General features: G+C 38.1%; 1 protein-coding gene across 1 annotated transcript in view; it reads right to left on the bottom strand.

Moving 5' to 3' along the window:
• Window positions 1-22751, bottom strand: part of Cpa6 (carboxypeptidase A6) — a 326683-nt gene that overhangs the window by 50224 nt on the left and 253708 nt on the right. The window contains exons 7-8 of the mRNA XM_046428625.2: window positions 12358-12468; window positions 11768-11858 (exon numbers count right to left, since the gene is read on the bottom strand). Of these exons, the coding sequence (XP_046284581.2) occupies window positions 11768-11858; window positions 12358-12468 (202 nt within the window). The remainder of the gene's footprint in view (window positions 1-11767; window positions 11859-12357; window positions 12469-22751) is intronic.

The raw sequence follows: 22751 nt of genomic DNA, 5'->3' as shown, positions 1-22751 counted from the left end.
TCATCCTTTCTTTTATTTACCTCCTTCCCCAGTTAAGTCCATTTGATGAACTAAACTGCTATTTTCTCACCTATGAAGACTTTTCTGACTTTATCAGATGTGTACATATGTGCATGCATATATTCAATGTATTCTACCATAGTATATCTTAATAGTTAATTCTGTGTGTGAATTAATCCATGGCTAAGCCATGGTGTCCAGATAATATTTGGTTAAATGTTCTTCTGAATGTTTCTGTGAGGTGTTTTTGAGTAAGATGAGATCAACATTTAAATCAGTAGACTTTGAATAAGGCATGTTGGCCTCCATAATGTCGGTGGGCCTTTTCCAGTAAGTTGAAGTCTGACTAGAACAAAAAGACTGCCCTCCTCCAACTTAGGCAAGGGCCCACCTTGCAGATTTTGGACTTTCCAGCCTCCATAATTGTGTGAGACAATTCCTTAAAACTAACATCCCTTTCTTTCTCTACATATATATCCCCTTGGTTCTGTTTCTCTGAAGAACCCTTATAACACAGTATCTGTAAGATTTTACTCATTTTCTTCCCCCTTCCTCTCTGCACTTGCCCCCCCCCCCCCCCCGTCTTTCTCTGTTCCTATTTTTGTCTTCACCTACTCCAACCCCAATGATCTTAAATCCTGGGAGAACAGGGAATCTGTGGGACTTGTCTCAGTTCAGAGTATGACATCTTAGTTCAGAGTATGACATCCAGTCCTTTTTTAAAAATTTTCAATGAATGGAGGAATGGATAGTGTTTTTGACGTCTCACCAAAATTCTTTATAATGCCCCAAAACTCATATGCTGCTTAGGTGATCACAATAAACATTCTGGGAAATAGTTAAAACAGATGAAATGTTAGTTTTATAAAAAACACTTTTTTTTAGAAGAGATTGTTTTATCACGTTTATTTTCTTAAATCTATGTTTTAAAACTTCCTAGAGTCTTGGAGTTTTTCTTTACATTTAAATAGACTTTTCAAAAATTATGTAATGTTTGATTTTAAAGTGCTTTTGTAAAGTGATAACAACATTTTCTCTGCTGTGTTTTTGCAAATGTTTCTTTCCCCCACGTGGCTGCTTAACTTTATTTAAAAAAGAAAAACTCATAGTATTTTATGTATTAAAGATATATTTACATTTAGTATTCATTCTGTTATATACCATGTTTATCTAAAGATGTGGATAATAATATTCTTGGGTTAGTTTTATTATATTGTGAAAACAATGCTTTCAAATGGGAAAATAATTTGTTTCCAAATATCTATCCTTAAAATTTGATATGCAGTAGCTAAAAATGTAAGTTATGTATTGTTGTTTTGCATTTCAAAACTCTCCAGTGGTTTCCCATCCCATGCAGAGCAAAATCTAAAGTCCTTCCCAGGATGCAAGACCTACATCATCTTGCCTCTGTCTACTTTGCTGGCTTCATCTTGTACTCATTCCCTTCAGCTCCAGCCAGTTGGCCTGACGTCCTTTGCCTTAAAGATAACAATGATCTTCCCAGATCAGGGACTTGACACTGTTCCTATCTGCACTGCTCTTTCTCCATACCTCTTGCTCATCTCTCACTTTCTTAGTGTTATGATTTTCTTCAAACCATGAATCACAGCCTGACTTTCTTTGTTTTGTTCATTTCTGATTCTCCAATCACCACCTCAATAAATAATAGTTGGATCAATGAATGAATGAAAGTAGTCAATGTATCTGGTAATCTCTGAGGTGACAAATGTATACAATGTATGTGTTATTTTTTCTAACATTGTAAAAGCATATATATATTTTCCCCCTGACATCTTAAAAATACTTCTATCATGAGCATCATTTATTCTGGGGGACACCTTCTGACCTCTGTTCCACTAGAGTTCTGTAGTTCACAAGGGCTTTGTGCAGTCTGGGAACTGCTGATCTGGAAGACAGCAAGAAGGCAAGGTGATTGCCCAAGTGTCTCTTGTCATTATTCAACATACAGAACTTTTGTTCAAAAGTTATAAAAATTGGTAGGAAAAAATGCCATCATTTTCCTCTATCTAGTAATTTTATTCCTCTTGTTTCAGTGGTTCTGGGGATTGAACCCAGGGCCTTGTGCATGCAAAGCCAGCACTCTACCAACTGAGCTATATCCCTAGCCCCCAAAAGACATGTTTTTCTTTTAATTTTTTTAAAATATTTATTTTTTAGTGGTAGTTGGACACAATACCTTTATTTTATTTATTTATTTTTATAGGGTGCTGAGGATTGAACCCAGGGCCTGTCACGTGCTAGGTGAGTACTCTACTACTGAGCCACAACCCCAGCCCAAGAGATGTTTTCAATAACAGAAAAGTTACTTTGAAAAGAGTCTGGATGAAAAATAAGCCTATAAATTAAAAGGAAATTGGAAAAATGATAACAAGGAAAATATTTAAAGACATTAGTGACCCAGAAGGAACATAATGCTGTAATGCTTATGAGATGTTATAAATAGTAACAAGGACTCTAAAAAATCAAAGCAGTTAAATATGCATGAAATTTATGAAAATAAAAACAGGAATTCTCAAATGCAAATGATACAGCTGGAGGAAAATTATCAGAGAGATGTAGTTTGTTTTCGATGAAATCAGAAATGCAATAATGTTGAAAAGCAACCAGTATGGTGGAAAAAGAATTAGCAGATAAAAGCTTTTTAAAAACCCTACTCATATACGCTCAAGGCAAGAGAAGAGGCCTCCTAAAGTCTGAGCAGCATGGAAGCTTACCTGCTGAAACAAGGGGAATAAAATTACTAGACTTAAAAATCAGTTCCAAGTGAAAAACAAGTAGCTCAGCATCCCAAGAACAAAAGGAGCGATTCTGCTACCTCACCATGCTTCCTTTCAAAAATATTAATTTATATACTGCTTTCTTCAGTGACTTTCAAACTGAGCTATTTGTAAAAGATTTTAAAACTTTATAACACCATTATTAAAAACTTTAGCAAAGACATTTACTCTTAATGTGGGAGTGAATGTTATAAATAAAATAGATATTGTCCTTCAAATGCAAATTATTACATGTTTACTCACATGAATGATCAGAGAAATAAAACAACAATATGCCATATTGTACACACACACACACACACACACACACACACATATATATATATATCAGTTAATAAGCTTTATTTATAATCCGTAGTTATAAAAGGTTCATTTAAAAAGGCATTTGGGTATGTCATGCATAAGCAGCATAAAATATAAAATAGGGAGATGAAATAATTTTTGTGTATAATCAGTATCTAGACTAGAAAGAAGAACTTAAAAGCGCCTTCACAAAAAAATAAAATAGATCATTGAGTATTGTATTAGCTGAAAAATACATGTGAATAGGAAGAGAAAAAAATGAAAGCTTTTATATTTTCTTTAAGCCTTATAAATAAAGGATTTTCTGTTTAACCTGTGATCTTCTATCCTGGGAAGAATGAAGTTTGCAGAAATATGTTTAAGGTTGATGAGTTACAGGACAGTGGAAAGAAATTAACAATATATTTTCTAACCAAGTAAAACACACACACACACACACACACATATATACATGTAAAAAAAGAAAAAAAATATAGAGAAAAGCCTACTAGTATTTCTAATATGTACAATATTTTAAAAGGACAAATTAGGACAGATGGTAATGGAACAGGAAAAGGTGAAATAGTAGAAATCATGAATTTACAAAGTAAAAGAAAAATTGAGCTGAATGTCAGACAAAGTTTATAGAAGAGTAGAACTCTTGGCTAAAGTCACAGATATGAACTGGAAAATGAATTGTTTATAAAAAAAATCTTCATTGGTCAGAGTTTCATGAAAGAGCACAGAATTCACTCTGGCTAGTTCAAGTAGAAGTATGTTTTTTAAAATAAGACATTAAATTTCATTCACAGCCATTTGAAAAGAAACTCTAGCTTAAGCCTTCTTGGATGATTTCAAGAGGCAAGACACAGGTTACCAAGAGGGCTATATTGTCTCTGCAAGATGAGGAAGCAGCACATTTCAGGGGAGAGTTGAGAAGAAGTGGCCTCACATAAGGCATGTATCTTCACAGTGGTGCTGGACTGTGGGGATGATAGAGTCACAGAGAAGTGACCTCCACACTCTAAGTCACCCAAGGGTACCAAAGTGGTAGAACCTAAGTCATATCCAGATCCCCAGCTTAAGGGTTCCTAGAAATTTAGTCTTTACCTTTTGCCCTCAACAATCTGGAAACGTACACTAGAAGGAGGTTGGAATGGATGGATGGAGAGTACCTATCCACAGCACGCACTGTAGACTTCACCCCAAGAGAAACTTGAAAGCAAAACACATAAAACATTGAAACCAGAAACATCAATAAGAATTACTTCTTCCTAAGTTTCAACATTCATTATCAGCTCTCCCCAAACAACAGGACTATTACACAGGATCTAAAGACCACATTTGGAATAAGAGTAATAAATATTATAAAGCTACACACTTCTATTGTGAAACTTTTCTTTTGAAGCTGCGATATTATTTTTCATGTAATAATATCATTACGTGCAGGAGGCAGCAAAGAAGAAAGAAAAGTTGGCAGGCATTGGTTGGGTTTTATATGATTAGGTGCAGGTAAGATTTTTTATAGACAATTATGGTATGATAGAAGGTCCTAAAAACATCAAGAAGTCAGGTTGACATTAATTCTGATTCTATTTATGTCTGGAATGATAGATGGATTTTCTGGCCATATGACAGAATTGTGGCAGATACTTTGATAAAAGCACCGTCTCCAAACACATTTAAGTGATCAAAAAATCGATTTAAATACACGGCAAAGGGCTCAAAAAATTCCTGTGAAAACAAACATTAAGAGAGACCTGGAATGAAAATATCTGAAGCTGACAGGACAAAAAGAAGAGAAAAATCTGCAGCATGGTTGGGGTGCTCACTGACCCCGACTCACACACTGGTTTCAATGGCCACAAACTGGGGAAGCAGGAGATGGGGAGGGAGGCCTCAGAGCGCAGGAAGGGCGCACATGTTCTAGCCATATAACTAGGATCCTCAAAGTGTGATACTTTCAGTGAAAGTGTGGGCTGGCTATTCAATGAAATCTGCCAGCATGGGAAGATGCCAGACTTTGACTAGAAAGAAAAGTCTTCTTGGAGAATTTATTACCATAATCCTGAAATCAACAAATGTTTGTAAACTCAAACTGCTGTCATGGTATGGCCCCAGACCAGAAATGGCACCTGGAGGGATCATCGTTCCCTCTTAACACGCATCGCCAGTCTTTCTCTTATTTGTGTTTCATGATTTTGGATAAAAGTCTTATTTTTTTTTTGATACCTCAACTATTCTTTTGCAACCACATATTATTTAATTCATTACCACAGTTGAAAAACAGTGATTATTCATGGCAAGTTGATCCCCAGGGATGCAGTGTTTGTTCCCCTAGTATTTCTTGCATAACTAGTGTTCTTATTTTAACCAAAATTCTAACTCCTGAGTTAGAAGTCAGCCAGACCTGACTTCCCGGGTAGTCCAAGTCTTGAGCAACATACCTTCTCTCTCTGCCTCCCTCCCTCCTTCTCTCTCTCTCTCCCTTTCTTCCTCTCTTTTATTTTTTAAAAAGTGTCCTGACTCCTCTATTAATTTCTTTATCAGTTAAATAAAGGATCATAAAATATCTCTCAGTGAGAAATTTACATCACACACTGATCATGCTCTTTTTTTTTTTTTAAGGCAGGCACCATGTTTTATTTTTATGAACTGTGCAAAGTGGGTATGCAAGAAATACCAGGGGGAACAAACACTGCATCCCCCTCCAAAGGAGAACAAACCTCAGCTATGGCAAATCTACACATCCATATACTCAGATGCCACTGGGCATCTGGAAATATGTGGCTTCTAGCTACTTTCCTCTGAGATGAAACAATTCATTTCGCACATCCTCCAAAGTGTTAGTGATGTTAGCCCAGTGATTCCTTAAGCCAGAGTTCAGTGCGGACTTGCATAAGACATGCCAAGGGAGGCACTGTCCATTTATTTCCAAGTTAAAAGAAACCATCACATCTACAGTAGGATAATGTCTACATTTTGATATGTGCTCAGTAAGTACAACCCTCCTTTTACTGTAAATGCTGACACATCAACTTTTCTGAGGCCAAGACACGCAATGAATCCTTAATAAATGTTAGCCATATGTCAACAACCGTGGGCAAACCCCTTATAATCAATTTCCACATCTCCATTTCTGTATCCCCAATGTCTTTTTTTTTAAAGTATAACTTAGTAATTTATCTCACTGATTCTCTAATTTAAACATTTCTCTATAACTTTCACAGAAGATCTTAAGTGATCAGTGTGTATTTTTACATTAAACTGATTGCAAAGTGAGGAATAGGCTAAGTTAACAGATTTTCCCTTTGTATTTCTCCACTATCCCAAATAATTCCTTGAAAGTTGCATGTGAACTCTTTAAATATTTTAGGACTTTTGTACACATTGTATAGCACTTTACATTATAAAAGGTGCTTAATGTATTTGTTTGGATTTAAAGTTCAGCTAAGGAAAAGTATGTTAGACTCATCATTAATAGAGAATCTTACTTATACGTCAGCCCAGTTTTCCAGACCTTGTCTATAAATCTCTAAACGTGGAAGTTTACTTTCTTATCACACAACGTGTTCTTGTGGGCTCCAGGCCTTTGAAAATGTCATGTGAATTACTTTTCTCCCTGAATTTACTTTGAGGCCAGACTTGGCCCTTCCTCACATCCCCAGATAGCAGATTCAAATCTACAAATCCTTTGCATAAGTGAATAGGTGGTGCTGAACACTACCACGTGGCTGTTATAAAACAATATAAAGAATTTACATCACAGAAAAATTTAATCAAAATCTTTATATATCTTTGCATCCCTGTTATGGTTTAGATATGAGGTGATGCCCAAAAGCTCTTGTGTGAAAAATACAAGAAAGTTCAGAAATGAAATCATTGGGTTATGGGAGTCTTAACATAATTAGTGTGTTAATCAGCTGATAGGGATTAACTGGGTGTAACTATAATCAGGTAGAGTGTGGCTGGATGAGGTGGGTAATTGGGGGAGTGCCTTTGGGATTGATATTTTGTCCCTGGTGAGCAGATCTCTCTCTCTCTCTCTCTCTGCTTCCTGTTGCCATGGCCTGAGCTACTTTCTTCCACCTCACCCTTTACCATAATTTTCTGCCTCACGTTTAGTCTAGAATAACAAAATCGTCCATCTATGGACTGAGACCTCTGAAATCATGAGCCACAAATAAACATTCCCCCCCCCCCAAAATTGTTCTTGTCAGGTATTTTAGTCACGGCAGCGAAAAAGCTGACTATAACGGTCCGGTCCCTATTCCTTTTCTGGACAGCCTAGCAATGTTATCACTTCCCTCCCTTCCTTGTCCCAAATTTGGCCTCTGAAATTCCTTTTATTTGCAAAGAAATTCAGCTTAGTTTCTCAGCTAGTATAGCTCTCTCAAAACAAAAGCCCTTCCTTCAGCTGGAGGAATTGTCCTCTTTGAAAGTAGGACAGTGGCCATCTATTGTTATTCCACAGGCACTGGCTGACAACTGCCAGCCTGGAATGGTTTCCCCCTTTACCCCAGATGATCTATTAGAATATTTGTAAAGCAAAACAGGGTGGTGGCAGGAGAGGGCATAAGTGAGGAGAAGCAAATACAATAGCTCTGCTAAAAATTGATTGTCTCCATATTACACCTAATTTATAATATTAGGTGATTAAATGTTCCAAAGAGCTATTATATTTAAATAAGTGCCTAATTTACTCCTAAATGGAGATTAAAAACTGTTTTAAAACAGATTTGTTTATTTTTTTATAATAAGATAATTCCACATACCACAAAATTCACCATTTAACAGGGTACAATTCAATGGTTTTTCATATAGTCACAATCACTAGCACTATATTTATTCCAGAACATTTGCATCACCCCAAAATGAAACCCCTTACTCATTAGCAGACATGTCTCATTCCCTCCTCACCCCAGCTCTTGGCAATCACTAATCTACTCTCTGTCTCTATGGATTTTCTTATTCGGGACGTTTCATAATTTGATACAATATTTGGTCTTTTGTGATTAGTTTATTTCACTAGCACAATGTTTTCAAGGTTCATCCATATTGCAGCATGTATCAGTACAGCATTCCTTTTTTTGTGGATAAATAATATACCATTATATTGTAGGAGACCAGAATATGCCTCCCTAAAATATGAAGGACTATTGAATTGAGCAGCAGATGCAGAAAATCTTTCTGCTCTGTTTGCCTAAAAGCAGGATATAAAATTGTAAAGATATTTCCCCTCCCCTCTCTACCAGGAAGGACAGACATTTATCACTGGAGATGACTATGGGCCCTTATCTGATGGTAGCAGCATGAGAGGAGTCTATATGACAAACCTTACTAACTAGACCTTATCTACTCTTAGTTCCCTATATATTTACTTTCCTACTTCTGGAAGCCTAAAACTGCTTTCCTTTATCTTATCAGTTCTTTAAGATTTGCTGTTCTTTGTTGAAGATGCTATAGGAAGATGCTATAGACACCTCATTGTGAAACCATAACAGTCATCTTAGGGGGTGTAAAGTGGTGTCTTATGGTTTTGATGGGCATTTCCCTCATAGTTAATGATGTTGAGCATCTTTTCATGTGCTCATGTCTATTGGTATTATCTTTTTTGAGGAAACATCTGCTCAAACCACCTGTGCTTTTTAAAAATGGGGTGGTATCTTTTATGTTGTCCTGTACCAGTTCTTTTTTTATTATAGATACAAATCCCTTACTGGCAATGTGATCTACAATCCTGTTCATCCATTCTGCAAGTTTTTCTAAAGGGTGATTTATATTTATACAATACTTGATTTTTCGGGGGTTAAAGCTTTGTCTTTCTCCAGGATTTCTTCGAATTTAGAAGAATCAGGACTCACAGCACACTCTAGAGAGAGCAGGTAGGAGAAGGAAAAAAGAACAGTGTCTAGCAGAGAGTAATGTGGTCAATTAACTTCTGCAAATGAATTAATAAAGTCTCTGTATTTATTCATACCAGTACTCTGACTTGTGTTCCTCTGCTGGACTTTGAGCGACGGTATTCATTTCATGGCTTAGAGGTCCCTGGGGAGGTGTGAAGTTTTGGAAAGGTGTACTTGCTTCCGTGTTCATCCTCTAAACTATGTGTTTACTCCACAGATGCGCTAAAGCATAACCACTGCCATATGGGACTCTGCAGGTTTTTCATACAAAGAAGCAGTTTTGTGTTCTGCTCTTTGGGTTTGAGAGTCGCTGACTTAGAGAAAGAAACAATAGTGTTGTCGTCTTGATGTTGACTCTCTAGAGTGTTTTCAATTTGGCTTGGACTTTCATATCCGGGATGTTTATCTGGAGATTCATTTAGGAGATTTCACACTTACTTCAGTCCTCCTGACCCAGGAGTGGTTCCGTCTGTGTGACTTACCACCCATTGACCAGGGATGTAGCTGTAGGGGGATGGATCTAAGGTGTCAGGGAGGCAGGCCACTCTGCCTATTGCGTCAGCTGAACCCTCTGGAGACCTTAGGACTTAGAGACAGTCCTAGTCAGGCTGCCTACATTTACATATCACTTATAAAAGTCTATCAAGATCATTTTGCAAATGAAGTTTGACATAATCCACAGTACATTTGTCAAATCGCAGGAAAAATCAGAATGATTCAAAAATGGGTAGATTCAAAGGACTTCTAGTAGAAACTATGAAACCAAAGAAGGAATAAGTGTGAAGGAAACATGGTGGGTAAAGGAAAAAGAACAAAGAGAGGCAAGGCACTCGCTTGTAACTGGATATAAACAAGAATCTAACTTTACACAGGCAGCGCTGACTGCTAGTGTTACTCAGCTCAGTTACCCATCTGTTGTACTCGGCTGAGATGACCCTGGGCATGTATATGACACACATATGGATGCAGGCACTTGCTGACCACTGAAATATCCACGTGGTTATGAACATGTAAACAGTCCCATCAGCGAACAGGGAATTTTTAAAAATTAGTTTACAGAGTATCTTAGTCAATTCTAGTGCTGCTATAACAAAATACCTCAGACTGGGTAATTTATAAACAAAAGAAATTTATTACTCTAAGTTCTGGGAGCTGGGGTGTATAAGCTTAAGGTGTCAGAAGATTTGACATCTGGTAAGGGCTTGTTTATTGATTTATTTTTTAATAGATGGAGCCTTCTATCTATGTCCTTACATGGCAGAAGAGGCACATAAGCTCCCTTGACCTCTTATATGAGGCCCCCGATTCCATAGTCATGATATAATCACTCCCCAAGTTCCACCTCTTAATACTGTTACATTGGGGATTAGGTTTCAACAGACCCCAGTATGTTTGGGGCGTGCAAACATTCAGACCAACAGTTCATATGAATATGATTATTATCTTAATCTGGTTTAGAGAAAACAATTTCTAAATCTAAATAGCCATCTATAATATAATATTGTATTTATGCAATTCTTTTTCTTCCCCCATAAATGTAAGCATTTTTAAGATTATGTGATTGGTCATTATTCCAATACCCACTACAAAGGAAAGAAGCTGTTTTACCTATTGACTCAAGGCTCAGAAGCAGATTGACCCTGTTCTGGATGAGCAGAAAAAAAGGTCACTGATATTTAGACAGCTGAATGGAGCTAGGATGTGAATTAGGCATTTCACATACATAAATTTTTTTTAACCCCCGGAATAACCCCATAAGGGGTTGTTGTTATCATTTTATAGATTAAAGAGAATTGCCCAAATCATTGAACTAGTAATGGTAGAACCAAACCACATCTGTCATAGTTTACAGCCATATTCTTGGAGTTATGACATGTTTTATTTGCCAGTTCCAATTGAGGGCTGTTGCCTTTAAGGATGGGGGGAAGGAGTCTAAGCTCATGCTCAGTTACTCTGTCCCACGCTGGTAGGAATGGGATAGAAACATCTAATGCAGAACCCAAAACATAGCAGATGAGTGCATTTGTGATAGGCTTCATTTCTAAGGGACTGAATGGAGGTTTTCATTAGAGAAGGGTCTGTATTTTGAGGGAGCTAATGACAGACTCTGCAAATGACAGACTCTGTTCCTCACAACTGCATTTTTACAATACTTTCTCTTCTCCTCCCCTTTCTGCTGAAAGTATGATACTAGCTATGATTAATTTTCTCATCCCCCTTCCCAGCTCTCCATATCTGCCTGTATCTTCATTCTGTAAAAGGGTCTCCTTCCTTAGAATGACATCCTCCCTCTATTTGAAAGGTAAACAACCTTCATCCAGTGAAACATGGAGTGCAGCACAAATTCATTTCTGGGGTTAGTGGCCAATGAACATATGACTGGCAGGTCGGTATTTCTTGACAAGGACATGACAGCTTTGATCACCACAGACAAAGGCAGGATCAGTGATAATCTTATAAAAGGATGAAAACATTTAACCAGATTTATACACAAACCACACTATCTCTTTTAGTTTTGTGAATGACAGTATTCTGTTTTTTACATCAGTGTTTAAATGTTCAGTTTTCAGGACTGGATTGACAGATTTAAACCTCTGATTTTTACACATTAAAAAAAGAACCTTCCATTTTCTTTTGCAAATTATAGCTATCATTTGTCTTTATTAGGTTTCCACATACATAGAAACATCAGTCTCCCAGAAGCATCTCAACAGGTCCATTATTTTGCAGTGATACCTGTGGGAGCCTTCGGTTCTGAACCCCAGTTAGCTCCAGACTTACCACACCACTTCACTTTCCAGTTACGATTGGCATCTACTCCACGGCAGTGGAACCTTAAGTTCCTTGACCTTGTTTTTCTCCAAAATCGATCCTACATAATTAAGAAAATAGGCAGAGAGAAAAATACTTAAAAGATTATTCACATGCATTTTAGTAGCTCAATCAGTGAAGGTGTTGCATTACTGAGGAGAGAGTTCCTCCACCAATAGATGAGCCTGGAGAGTGGACAGAGGACCGGATTAGCACTAGAGACCCAGGATCATGCTCCAGTCTCTACCATGAACCTCCTGCCTCCTACTGGTTCTTGGTTTCATTTCTTTACAGGCAACACTGAATGGGTTGGACTAGACCAATGATTTTTTTCATGATTTATTTGGAAGGAGCAGTTTTTATTTACATGAAATCTTACACAGAAGCAAGATATGAAAGTGAAATCAAAAGGCTGGTGCTCTGATTGGCAAGGAAGTGAAGACCCCTTCTGCATCTCTGGAATCACTTAGTGAGCTGCCCACTGAGGCACCTTCCGGTCTATGATTGTTTTCTATGACTTATTAAGTCCTCTTTTCAACCAGATAGGCGAAGCGACTTACATGTGTCCAGCTATAATGGTATCCATCAACATTAAAGACAGGCATGATATAGAAATACAGATGTTTTAACATTTTTCTCATGGCTGCATCACTCCTATATGTTAGAAGGGCCTAAAAGACAAAGGAGACATTTTTCTTATAAATTGATCCCAAATACAGGTTTAGGGACAAAAAAAAAAAAAAAAAAAAAAGCATGAGAAAACCTTTCTATCCATATGAAATACCAAATACACTGGTTAAAAAATAGCAAGTTACCATGAACTATATTCTTTGACATCACACATTCCTTATTGAGACTTTGGTCTGAATTAAATTCTTTCATATCAATAATAATAATAATTTATCAGAGCTGGTAAAAACCTAATAAAGCGAGGAACCTCTTGCAATATTACAGATCTGACCAAAGTTTTAGGCTGATGAAGAAAGTAACAATTATAGACATGCCTTCTTATGATCAGTTCATTTCAAATTCCTTTTAGTTGTGAACAAAATAATCAATCTGTGTATATTTGATGTACTTACATGATATATCATAGCACTTACTAGTTATATGTCACTTGATTGTTGATTGTTTATGTCTAATTGGTACCAAACTCAAGCTTTGGAACTCAGTACATAGAAACTCTATTCTTTGTTCTTGACTTTTCTTTTTTCTTTCTTTTTAGTCGTATTAAGTCCCCCCCCCCATTTTTATTGGTGTATTACTGATGTACATAATGATGATATTTGTTGTTACATATTCATACATGCACACAATATAACAATATGTAATTTGGCCAATATCACTCCCTGCTCCTAACTTTTCTATGAAAAGTTTAATGGAGAGTAGACATTTTGTCATCTTAACTGTGGCTTCTTTGAAGTCTTGTTCTGGTGATGTCTGATTCCCAAGTCTGAAGATTCTACACTGAAGATGTAGACTCATAGAAAAGCACAGCATGTACTGAATCAAGTTGGTGAAAGAGACATTTGAAATTCCCTGCTCTGGAATGGACTTATTTAAAAGTTCTTTTTGATGCATGTTTGTCTATGTGTAGAATATTCTGGAAGAACACATAGGAATTTTCTAACTACGGTTGCCTTTAGGGAGACAGACTGGAGGACAATGTGTGAGAAGGAGTCTTACTTTTCACTTAAATTTTGTGAATTTTTACCAGATTAACAGCACAATTCAAAATAGTTATTTACAAAAATAAACCCTCCACTTTATTGAGGTCTGATTGACACACAAAACCTGTATATATTTAAGGTATACAACTTGCTGAATTTAGAGATAAGTATATTCTTTAAAATTTTTTTTAGTTGTAGATGGACACAATGCCTTTATTTTCTTATGTGGTGCTGAGAATCGAACCCAGTGCTTCACATGTGCTAGGCAAATGCTCTACCACTGAGCCACAACCGCAGCCCAATAAGTATATGCTTATGAAACCATCACCACAATCTACCATACAAATATATTCATCATCTCTCCTGCCTTCTTTATTTATTATTATTTTTGTGTGGTAAGAACACTTAATATAAGGTACACCCTTTAAAATTTTTTTAATTTGTTCTTTGTAGTTAAATATGACAGTAGAAGGTGTTTTGACATATACATACATGGAGTATAACTTCCCATTTTTGAAGGTACACCCTTTTAAATATACAATACAGCATGGTTGACTGTAAGCACTATGCGGTACCCAGATAAATCTCTAGGACTTACTCATTCGGTATAACCCAAACTTTGTCTTTGTGCCATTTGACAGTGCTTCTCCATTTCTCTCTTCCAATTTAATCCTTGAAAGTTCAATCTTCTTTTATATCTATGTAAGTAGAATTTCTGAGATTATCATAAGCCATATTCTGTATATACGTGGTAAGAATTTTGTTCATAGGGAGAACTCTATTAATAGACATTTTTTAGAAACAATCACTGTTTTAAGTAATGAAATGGGTATACTCTCAAAACATGAGTTAAATATCAATTTCATTACATAAGATTTCAATATCCAAGAGATTGACCCAATTTGATAAATATTAATTTGGTCCTTTCTTGTTCTCTTTTTAAAGGTTCGATAATAATCTGTTGGTCAACTAACTTCAATAGAACTTCCATGTGTGAACATTTAAAAATTTTTTTTTAGTTATAGATGGACACAATATCTTTTTACTTATTTATTTTTATGTGGTGCTGAGGATGGAACTTAGTGCTTCACACCTGTGAGGCCAGTGCTCTGCCACTGAGCTACAACCCTAGCCCTTACGTAGGAATATTTTTATTTACTGAATTTCTATTAACTGTCTAATGCCTCAAACTAGAGAGAAGGATCTGGTGTGTGGTCACTTGCACACATTCTGGAGTTCTGTTTTCCTCTAATAAGCAGAGATTCTTCTGTACTCTGAGGACATCTTCTGCTGGGGACAGCAGGGGCACAGATACACAGTTAGTGACATTCTTCCCTCACCATTTGGCAGCTTTGGCTTCCCATGCCGCTCTAGGAAAAAAGAGAAGAGAAGGGAGGAGAAAGGAGCTGGGGCAGAGAGGCAGGAAAGAGGTAGTAGGAAAAAGTCATGGTAATTTTTCTCCTTCTCTTCTCGTATCCGGCAGAGGAGCCCACTTGTCCAAACTGGTGAGTCCAAACTCCCATCTTTGTGAGCACAGAGAGTTTAGTACTTCTGTGGCAGTATCTGCTAGAGATCTGTGTGGAAATTTCTCACTTTATGCTGTCTTCTCTTTCAATGCAGGTCATCGTCATATCTTTATATTGAAAAGAATAGATCTAGCTTCCTTTTATTTTTTTTAAAGTAAATTTTACCGTGTATATTTAGGTTGACAATAAGATGTCACACACACACGCATACAAACATACGTGGTAAAGTGGTTTCTATAGTTCAGAAAATCTATCATTTCACATAATTACTTGTGTGAGCAACTGCCTGTTTGATTAAAAAAAAAACTCAAATACAATTTCATTAACAATGGTCTCATGTTGTATCTGCTATTTTTGTGTGTGTGTCCTTTGATCTACTCTCTCCATTTCCTCTCCCTACCCCCTGATCACCACTGTTTTATTCTGTTTTAGATTTCAATATATAAATGAGATCATGTGATATTTTTCCTTCTGTGTCTGGGTTATTGCACTTGGCACAGTGTTCTCCAGGTTGATCCATGTTGTTGCAGACACCAAGATCTACCTCTTTTTGAAGACGGAATAGTATTCCATTTTCTGTATTCATTTTTTTTTTCTCCCACAGATGCTAGTGTTGTTTCCAGTCTCTTAGTTATTATAAAAAAATGCCACATTGAACATTGGAGTGTGAACATCTTTGTGTGTGGTTGATTTTCTCCCCTTTGGGTATATACCCTGAAGAGGGGTTGGCAGGTCATATTCTATTTTTAATTTCTTTTGGAACCTTCATGCTATTTTCCCTAGTGTCTATACCAGTCTATATTCCCACCAACAGTGTACTATACTAGAGACTAGCAATGTGCTTCCTCTAAGTGTTGTCACCAAAATTTGTTATTTCTACTTGGAATGGAACCACCATCTGACCCAGTTATCCCACCCCTTGGCATATCCCCAAAGGATATATATCAGCATACTACAGTGATGCAGCCACATCAATGTTTATAGGAACTCTATTCACAATAGCTAAGTTTTGGAACCAACCTAGATGCCCTTCAACAGATAAATGGATAAAGAAAATGTATATATACACAATAGAATATTACTCAGCATTAAAGAAGAATGAAATTATGGCATTTGCCCATAAATGGATAGAACTGGAGACTATCATGCTAAGTGAAATAAGCCAATCCCAAAAAACCAAAGACCAAATGTTTTCTCTGATATGCAGATGCTGACTCACAATGGGGGAGGGGGAGAAAAGAATAGAAGTTCATTGTATTAGACAAAGGGGAATGAAAGGAGGGGGGGGGTGATGGAAATAGGAAAGATAGTAAAATAAATCGAACATAACTTTCCTGTGTTTATATATGAATACATGACCAGTATACAACCATGAGGGTGGATCCTAATTAGAAAAAGTTATACTCCATGTATGTACAATATGTCAAAATGTACTCTACTGTCAATATATATGAAAAGAAAAATTAAATAAATCAATACCAGCGGTGACATAAGCAGTTGGTCTCCTGGTAGGGGGGGTGAGGCACAGTCACCCGAGTCTCCTCAATTTGTCCTCGAGCCAGAGGGGAGGAGCCGGGCCGCCGCCAGCGCCCGGAGCAGGCCCAGCGGCTCACCAGCGTGGTGACCGCGTGACCCCAATTGGAGAGGGGGCGGAGCGGAGCTGCCACCCACACCCGCCAGGTGGGCAGACCCGCGACCCAGTGGTACATGGGCGTGGTAGGAGGGGCAGGGCAGAGCCGCCCTTCGCGCTTGCAAGGTAAACAGACCTGTGACAGCCTGGCGGGTCAGGCCCAGTGGCCTGCCAGTGTGGTACACACGTCACCCCAACTGGAGTAGGGGCAGAGCAGATCCTTCTCCCATGCCCGGATCAGGCCCTGCCGGTGTGGTGGTCACGTGACCCCAATTGGAGTGGGGGCGGAGCGGAACCGCTACCCGTGCCCGCAGGGTGAGCAGACCAGTGATCAACCTGCAGATCAGGCCCAGGGGTCCGCAGGCGTGGTAGGAGGGGCAGGGCAGATCCGCCGCCCGCGTCTCCAAGGTAGGCAGACCTACAACAGACCGGCGGATCAGGCCCAGGAGCCTGCCGGCGTGGTACAAACACCACCCTAATTGGAGTAGTGACAGAGCAGAGTCGCCTCCCGTACCAGGAACAGGCCCAGCGTTCTGCAGGCGGGGTAGTCACGACACCCCAATTGGAGTAGGGGCAGAGCAGAGCCTCCACCTGTGCCCGAAAGGTGGGCAGATCTGCGACCGACCAGCGGGACAGGCCCAGTGGCCTGCCGGTACGACAGACACGTCACCCCATTTGGAGTAGGGGCAGAGTAGAGCTGCCGCCCGCGCCTGCAGGGTAGGCAAACCTGCAACCGACCGGCGGATCAGGCCCGGTGGCCTGCCGGCGTGGTACACTCGTCACTCCAATTGGAGTAGGGGCAGAACAGAGCCGCCGCCAGCTCCCAGAACAGGCCCAGTGACCTGCCGGCGTGGTAGCCATGACACCCCAATTGGAATAAGGAGAGAGCAGAGCCGCCGCCCGCACCTGCAGGAAAGATACGCAAGCAGTATGAAAAGACAAGGAAAGAAAGGACCACAAGCAATGCAGGTCAACGCAACTTTAGAAGAGGTAACAGCTGCAGCAGATGGAATGTCAGATAAAGAATTCAGGATATACATGCTTCAGATGATCTGGAGTATCAAGGAAGACATTAAACAGCAAAATCAGACAATGAAAGATCACTTTGACAACGAATTACGCAAACAAATCCAGGAAGCAAAGGATCAACTATACAGGGAGATAGAGGTTATAAAAAACAAGCAATCAGAAATCCTAGAAATGCAGGAAGCAATAAACCAACTTAAAAACTCAATGGAGAATACTACCAGCAGAGTAGAACACTTAGAAGATAGAACATCAGACAATGAAGACAAAGTATTTCAACTGGAAAAGAACATAGACAGCTCAGCAAGACTGTTAAGAAACCATGAGCAGAACATCCAAGAAATATGGGATAACATTAAGAGACCAAACTTAAGAGTCATTGGGATACAGGAAGGTACAGAGCTCCAAACCAAAGGAATGAGCAGTCTAGTCAATGAAATAATACGAGAAAACTTCCCAGACTTGAAGAATGAGACAGAATCCCAAATCCTAGAAGCCTACAGGACGCCGAATGTGAAAAATCATAAGAGATCCACACCTAGACACATTATAATGAAGATGCCCAACATACAGAATAAGGAGAGAATTTTAAAAGCGACAAGAGAAAGGAAGCAGATTACATTTAGGGGTAAGCCAATCAGGATAACAGCTGATCTTTCAACACAGACTCTGAAAGCTAGAAGATCCTGGAATAACATATTTCAAACACTGAAAGAAAATGGGTTCCAACCAAGAATTGTGTATCCAGCGAAATTAAGCTTCAGGATGGAGGATGAAATTAAAACCTTCCACGATAAACAAAAGTTTAAAGAATTCGCAGCTAGAAAACCATCTCTTCAAAACATCCTCGCCAAAGCATTACAGGAAGAGGAAATGGAAAATAACAATGAAAACCAACAGTGGGAGGTAGGACAGTAAAGGGGGGAAAAATAATCAAAGAGGAAAACAAACAATGTTTAGTAACAGAAATAAACAAATATGGCTGGAAGAACAACCCATATCTCAATAATAACCCTAAATGTTAATGGCTTAAACTCACCAATTAAGAGACACAGGCTAGTAGAATGGATCACAAAACAAGACCCAACAATATGCTGCCTACAGGAGACGCATTTGATAGGAAAAGACATACATAGGCTGAAGGTGAAAGGTTGGGAAAAATCATATCACTCATATGGACTTCGGAAACAAGCAGGAGTGTCCATACTCATATCAAATAAAATAGATTTCAAGCCAAAGTTAATCAAAAGAGATAAAGAGGGACACTACATACTGCTTAAGGGAACCATACACCAACAAGACATAACAATCATAAATATTTATGCTCCAAACAATGGTGCAACTATGTTCGTCAAACAAACTCTTCTCAAGTTCAAGAGTCTAATAGACCACCACACCATAATCATGGGAGACTTCAACACACCTCTCTCGCCACTGGACAGATCTTCCAAACAAAAGTTGAATAAGGAAACTATAGAACTCAATAACACTATTAATAACCTAGACCTAATTGACATATATAGAGTATACCACCCAACATCAAGCAGTTACACTTTTTTCTCAGCAGCACATGGATCCTTCTCAAAAATAGATCATATATTATGTCACAGGGCAACTCTTAGACAATATAAAGGAGTAGAGATAATACCATGCATCTTATCTGATCATAATGGAATGAAACTGAAAATCAACGATAAAAGAAGGAAGGAAAAAGCATACATCACTTGGAGAATGAACAATAGGTTACTGAATGATCAATGGGTTATAGAAGACATCAAGAAGGAAATTAAAAAATTCTTAGAGATAAATGAAAACACAGACACAACATATCGGAATCTATGGGACACATTGAAAGCAGTTCTAAGAGGAAAATTCATTGCTTGGAGTTCATTCCATAAAAAAAGAAAAAAACCAACAAATAAATGATCTCATACTTCATCTCAAAATCCTAGAAAAAGAAGAGCAAAACAACAGCAAAAGAAGTAGAAGGCAAGAAATAATTAAAATCAGAGCTGAAATTAATGAAATCGAAACAAAAGAAACAATTGAAAAAATTGACAAAACTAAAAGTTGGTTCTTTGAAAAAATAAACAAAATCGACAGACCCTTAGCGATGCTAGCGAAGAGAAGAAGAGAGAGAACTCAAATTACTAGCATACGGGATGAAAAAGGCAATATCACAACAGACACTTCAGAAATACAGAAGATAATCAAAAACTATTTTGAATCCTTATACTACAATAAATTAGAAGATAGTGAAGGCATAGATAAATTTCTTAAGTCATATGATCTGCCCAGATTGAGTCAGGAGGATATAGAAAACCTAAACAGACCAATATCAATTGAGGAAATAGAAGAAACCATAAAAAGAATACCAACTAAGAAAAGCCCAGGTCCGGATGGGTATACAGCAGAATTTTACAAAACCTTTAAAGAAGAACTAATACCAATACTTTTCAAGCTACTTCAGGAAATAGAAAAAGAGGGAGAACTTCCAAATTCATTCTATGAGGCCAACATCACCCTGATACCTAAACCAGACAAAGACACTTCAAAGAAAGAAAACTACAGACCAATATCTCTAATGAACCTAGATGCAAAAATCCTCAATAAAATTCTGGCGAATCGGATACAAAAACATATCAAAAAAATTGTACACCATGATCAAGTAGGATTCATCCCTGGGATGCAAGGCTGGTTCAATATACGGAAATCAATAAATGTTATTCACCACATCAATAGACTTAAAAATAAGAACCATATGATCATCTCGATAGATGCGGAAAAAGCATTCGACAAAGTACAGCATCCCTTTATGTTCAAAACTCTAGAAAAACTAGGGATAACAGGAACATACCTCAATATTGTAAAAGCAATCTATGCTAAGCCTCAGGCTAGCATCATTCTGAATGGAGAAAAACTGAAGGCATTCCCTCTAAAATCTGGAACAAGACAGGGATGCCCTCTCTCTCCACTTCTCTTCAACATAGTTCTCGAAACACTGGCCAGAGCAATTAGACAGACGAAAGAAATTAAAGGCATAAAAATAGGAAAAGAAGAACTTAAATTATCACTATTTGCAGATGATATGATTCTATACCTAGCAGACCCAAAAGGCTCTACAAAGAAACTATTAGAGCTAATAAATGAATTCAGCAAAGTGGCAGGATATAAAATCAACATGCATAAATCAAAGGCATTCCTGTATATCATCGACAAATCCTCTGAAATGGAAATGAGGACAACCACTCCATTCAAAATATCTTCAAAAAAATAAAATACTTGGGAATCAACCTAACAAAAGAGGTGAAAGACTTATACAATGAAAACTACAGAACCCTAAAGAGAGAAATAGAAGAAGATCTTAGAAGATGGAAAAATATACCCTGTTCATGGATAGACAGAACTAACATCATCAAAATGGTGATATTACCAAAAGTTCTCTATAGGTTTAATGCAATGCCAATCAAAATCCCAACGGCATTTCTTGTAGAAATGGATAAAGCAATCATGAAATTCATATGGAAAAATAAAAGACCCAGAATAGCAAAAGCAATTCTAAGCAGGAAGTGCGAATCAGGCGGTATAGCGATACCAGACTTAAAACTATATTACAGAGCAATAGTAACAAAAACAGCATGGTACTGGTACCAAAACAGGAGGGTGGACCAATGGTACAGAATAGAGGACACAGAGACTAATCCACAAAGCTACAACTATCTTATATTTGATAAAGGAGCTAAAAGCATGCAATGGAGGGAGGATAGCATCTTCAACAAATGGTGCTGGGGAAACTGGAAATCCATATGCAACAAAATGAAACTGAATCCCCTCCTCTCGCCATGCACAAAAGTTAACTCAAAGTGGATCAAGGAGCTAGATATCAAATCAGAGACTCTGCGTCTGATAGAAGAAAAAGTTGGCTCCGATCTACATATTGTAGGGTCGGGCTCCAAATTCCTTAATAGGACACCCATAGCACAAAAGTTGATAACAAAAATCAACAAATGGGACTTACTTAAACTGAAAAGTTTTCTCTCAGCAAGAGAAACAATAAAAGAAGTAAATAGGGAGCTTACATCATGGGAACAAATTTTTACTCCTCACACTTCAGATAGAGCCCTAATATCCAGAGTATACAAAGAACTCAAAAAATTAAACAATAAGAAAACAAATAACCCAATCAACAAATGGGCCAAAGACCTGAACAGACACTTCTCAGAGGAGGACATACAACCAATCAACAAGTACATGAAAAAATGCTCACCATCTCTAGCTGTCAGAGAAATGCAAATCAAAACCACCCTAAGATACCATCTCACTCCAGTAAGATTGGCAGCCATTATGAAGTCAAACAACAACAAGTGCTGGAGAGGATGTGGGGAAAAGGGTACTCTTGTACATTGCTGGTGGGACTGCAAACTGGTGCGGCCAATCTGGAAAACAGTATGGAGACTCCTGGGAAAGCTGGGAATGGAACCACCATTTGATCCAGCTATTGCCCTTCTTGGACTTTTCCCTGAAGACCTTAAAAGAGCGTACTACAGGGATACTGCTACATCGATGTTCATAGCAGCACAATTCACAATTGCTAGACTGTGGAACCAACCCAGATGCCCTTCAATAGATGAATGGATAAAAAAAATGTGGCATTTATACACCATGGAGTATTATGCAGCACTAAAAAATGACAAAATCATAGAATTTGCAGGGAAATGGATGGCACTAGAGCAGATTATGCTTAGTGAAGCTAGCCAATCCCTAAAAAACAAATACCAAATGTCTTCTTTGATATAATGAGAGCAACTAAGAACAGAGCAGGGAGGAAGAGCAGGAAGAAAAGATTAACATTAAACAGATACATGAGGTGGGATGGAAAGGGAGAGAAAAGGGAAATTGCATGGTAATGGAGGGAGACCCTCATTGTTATACAAAATTACATATAAGAGGTTGTGAGGGGAATGGGAAAATAAACAAGGAGAGATATGAATTACAGTGGATGGGTTAGAGAGAGAAGATGGGAGGGGAGGGAGGGGGGATGGTAGAGGATAGGAAAGGTAGCAGAATACAACAGTTACTAATAGGGCATTATGTAAAAATGT

This window comes from Marmota monax, unplaced genomic scaffold (genome assembly GCF_021218885.2).
Source record: "Marmota monax isolate L192 unplaced genomic scaffold, Marmota_monax_Labrador192_F-V1.1 WCK01_AAM20220418_F8-fsc00044, whole genome shotgun sequence".
In the NCBI taxonomy this organism is placed as follows: Eukaryota; Metazoa; Chordata; class Mammalia; order Rodentia; family Sciuridae; genus Marmota; species Marmota monax.
The sequence above is the reverse complement of the archived record's forward strand: the minus strand, read 5'-3'. Positions and strand labels throughout refer to the sequence as shown.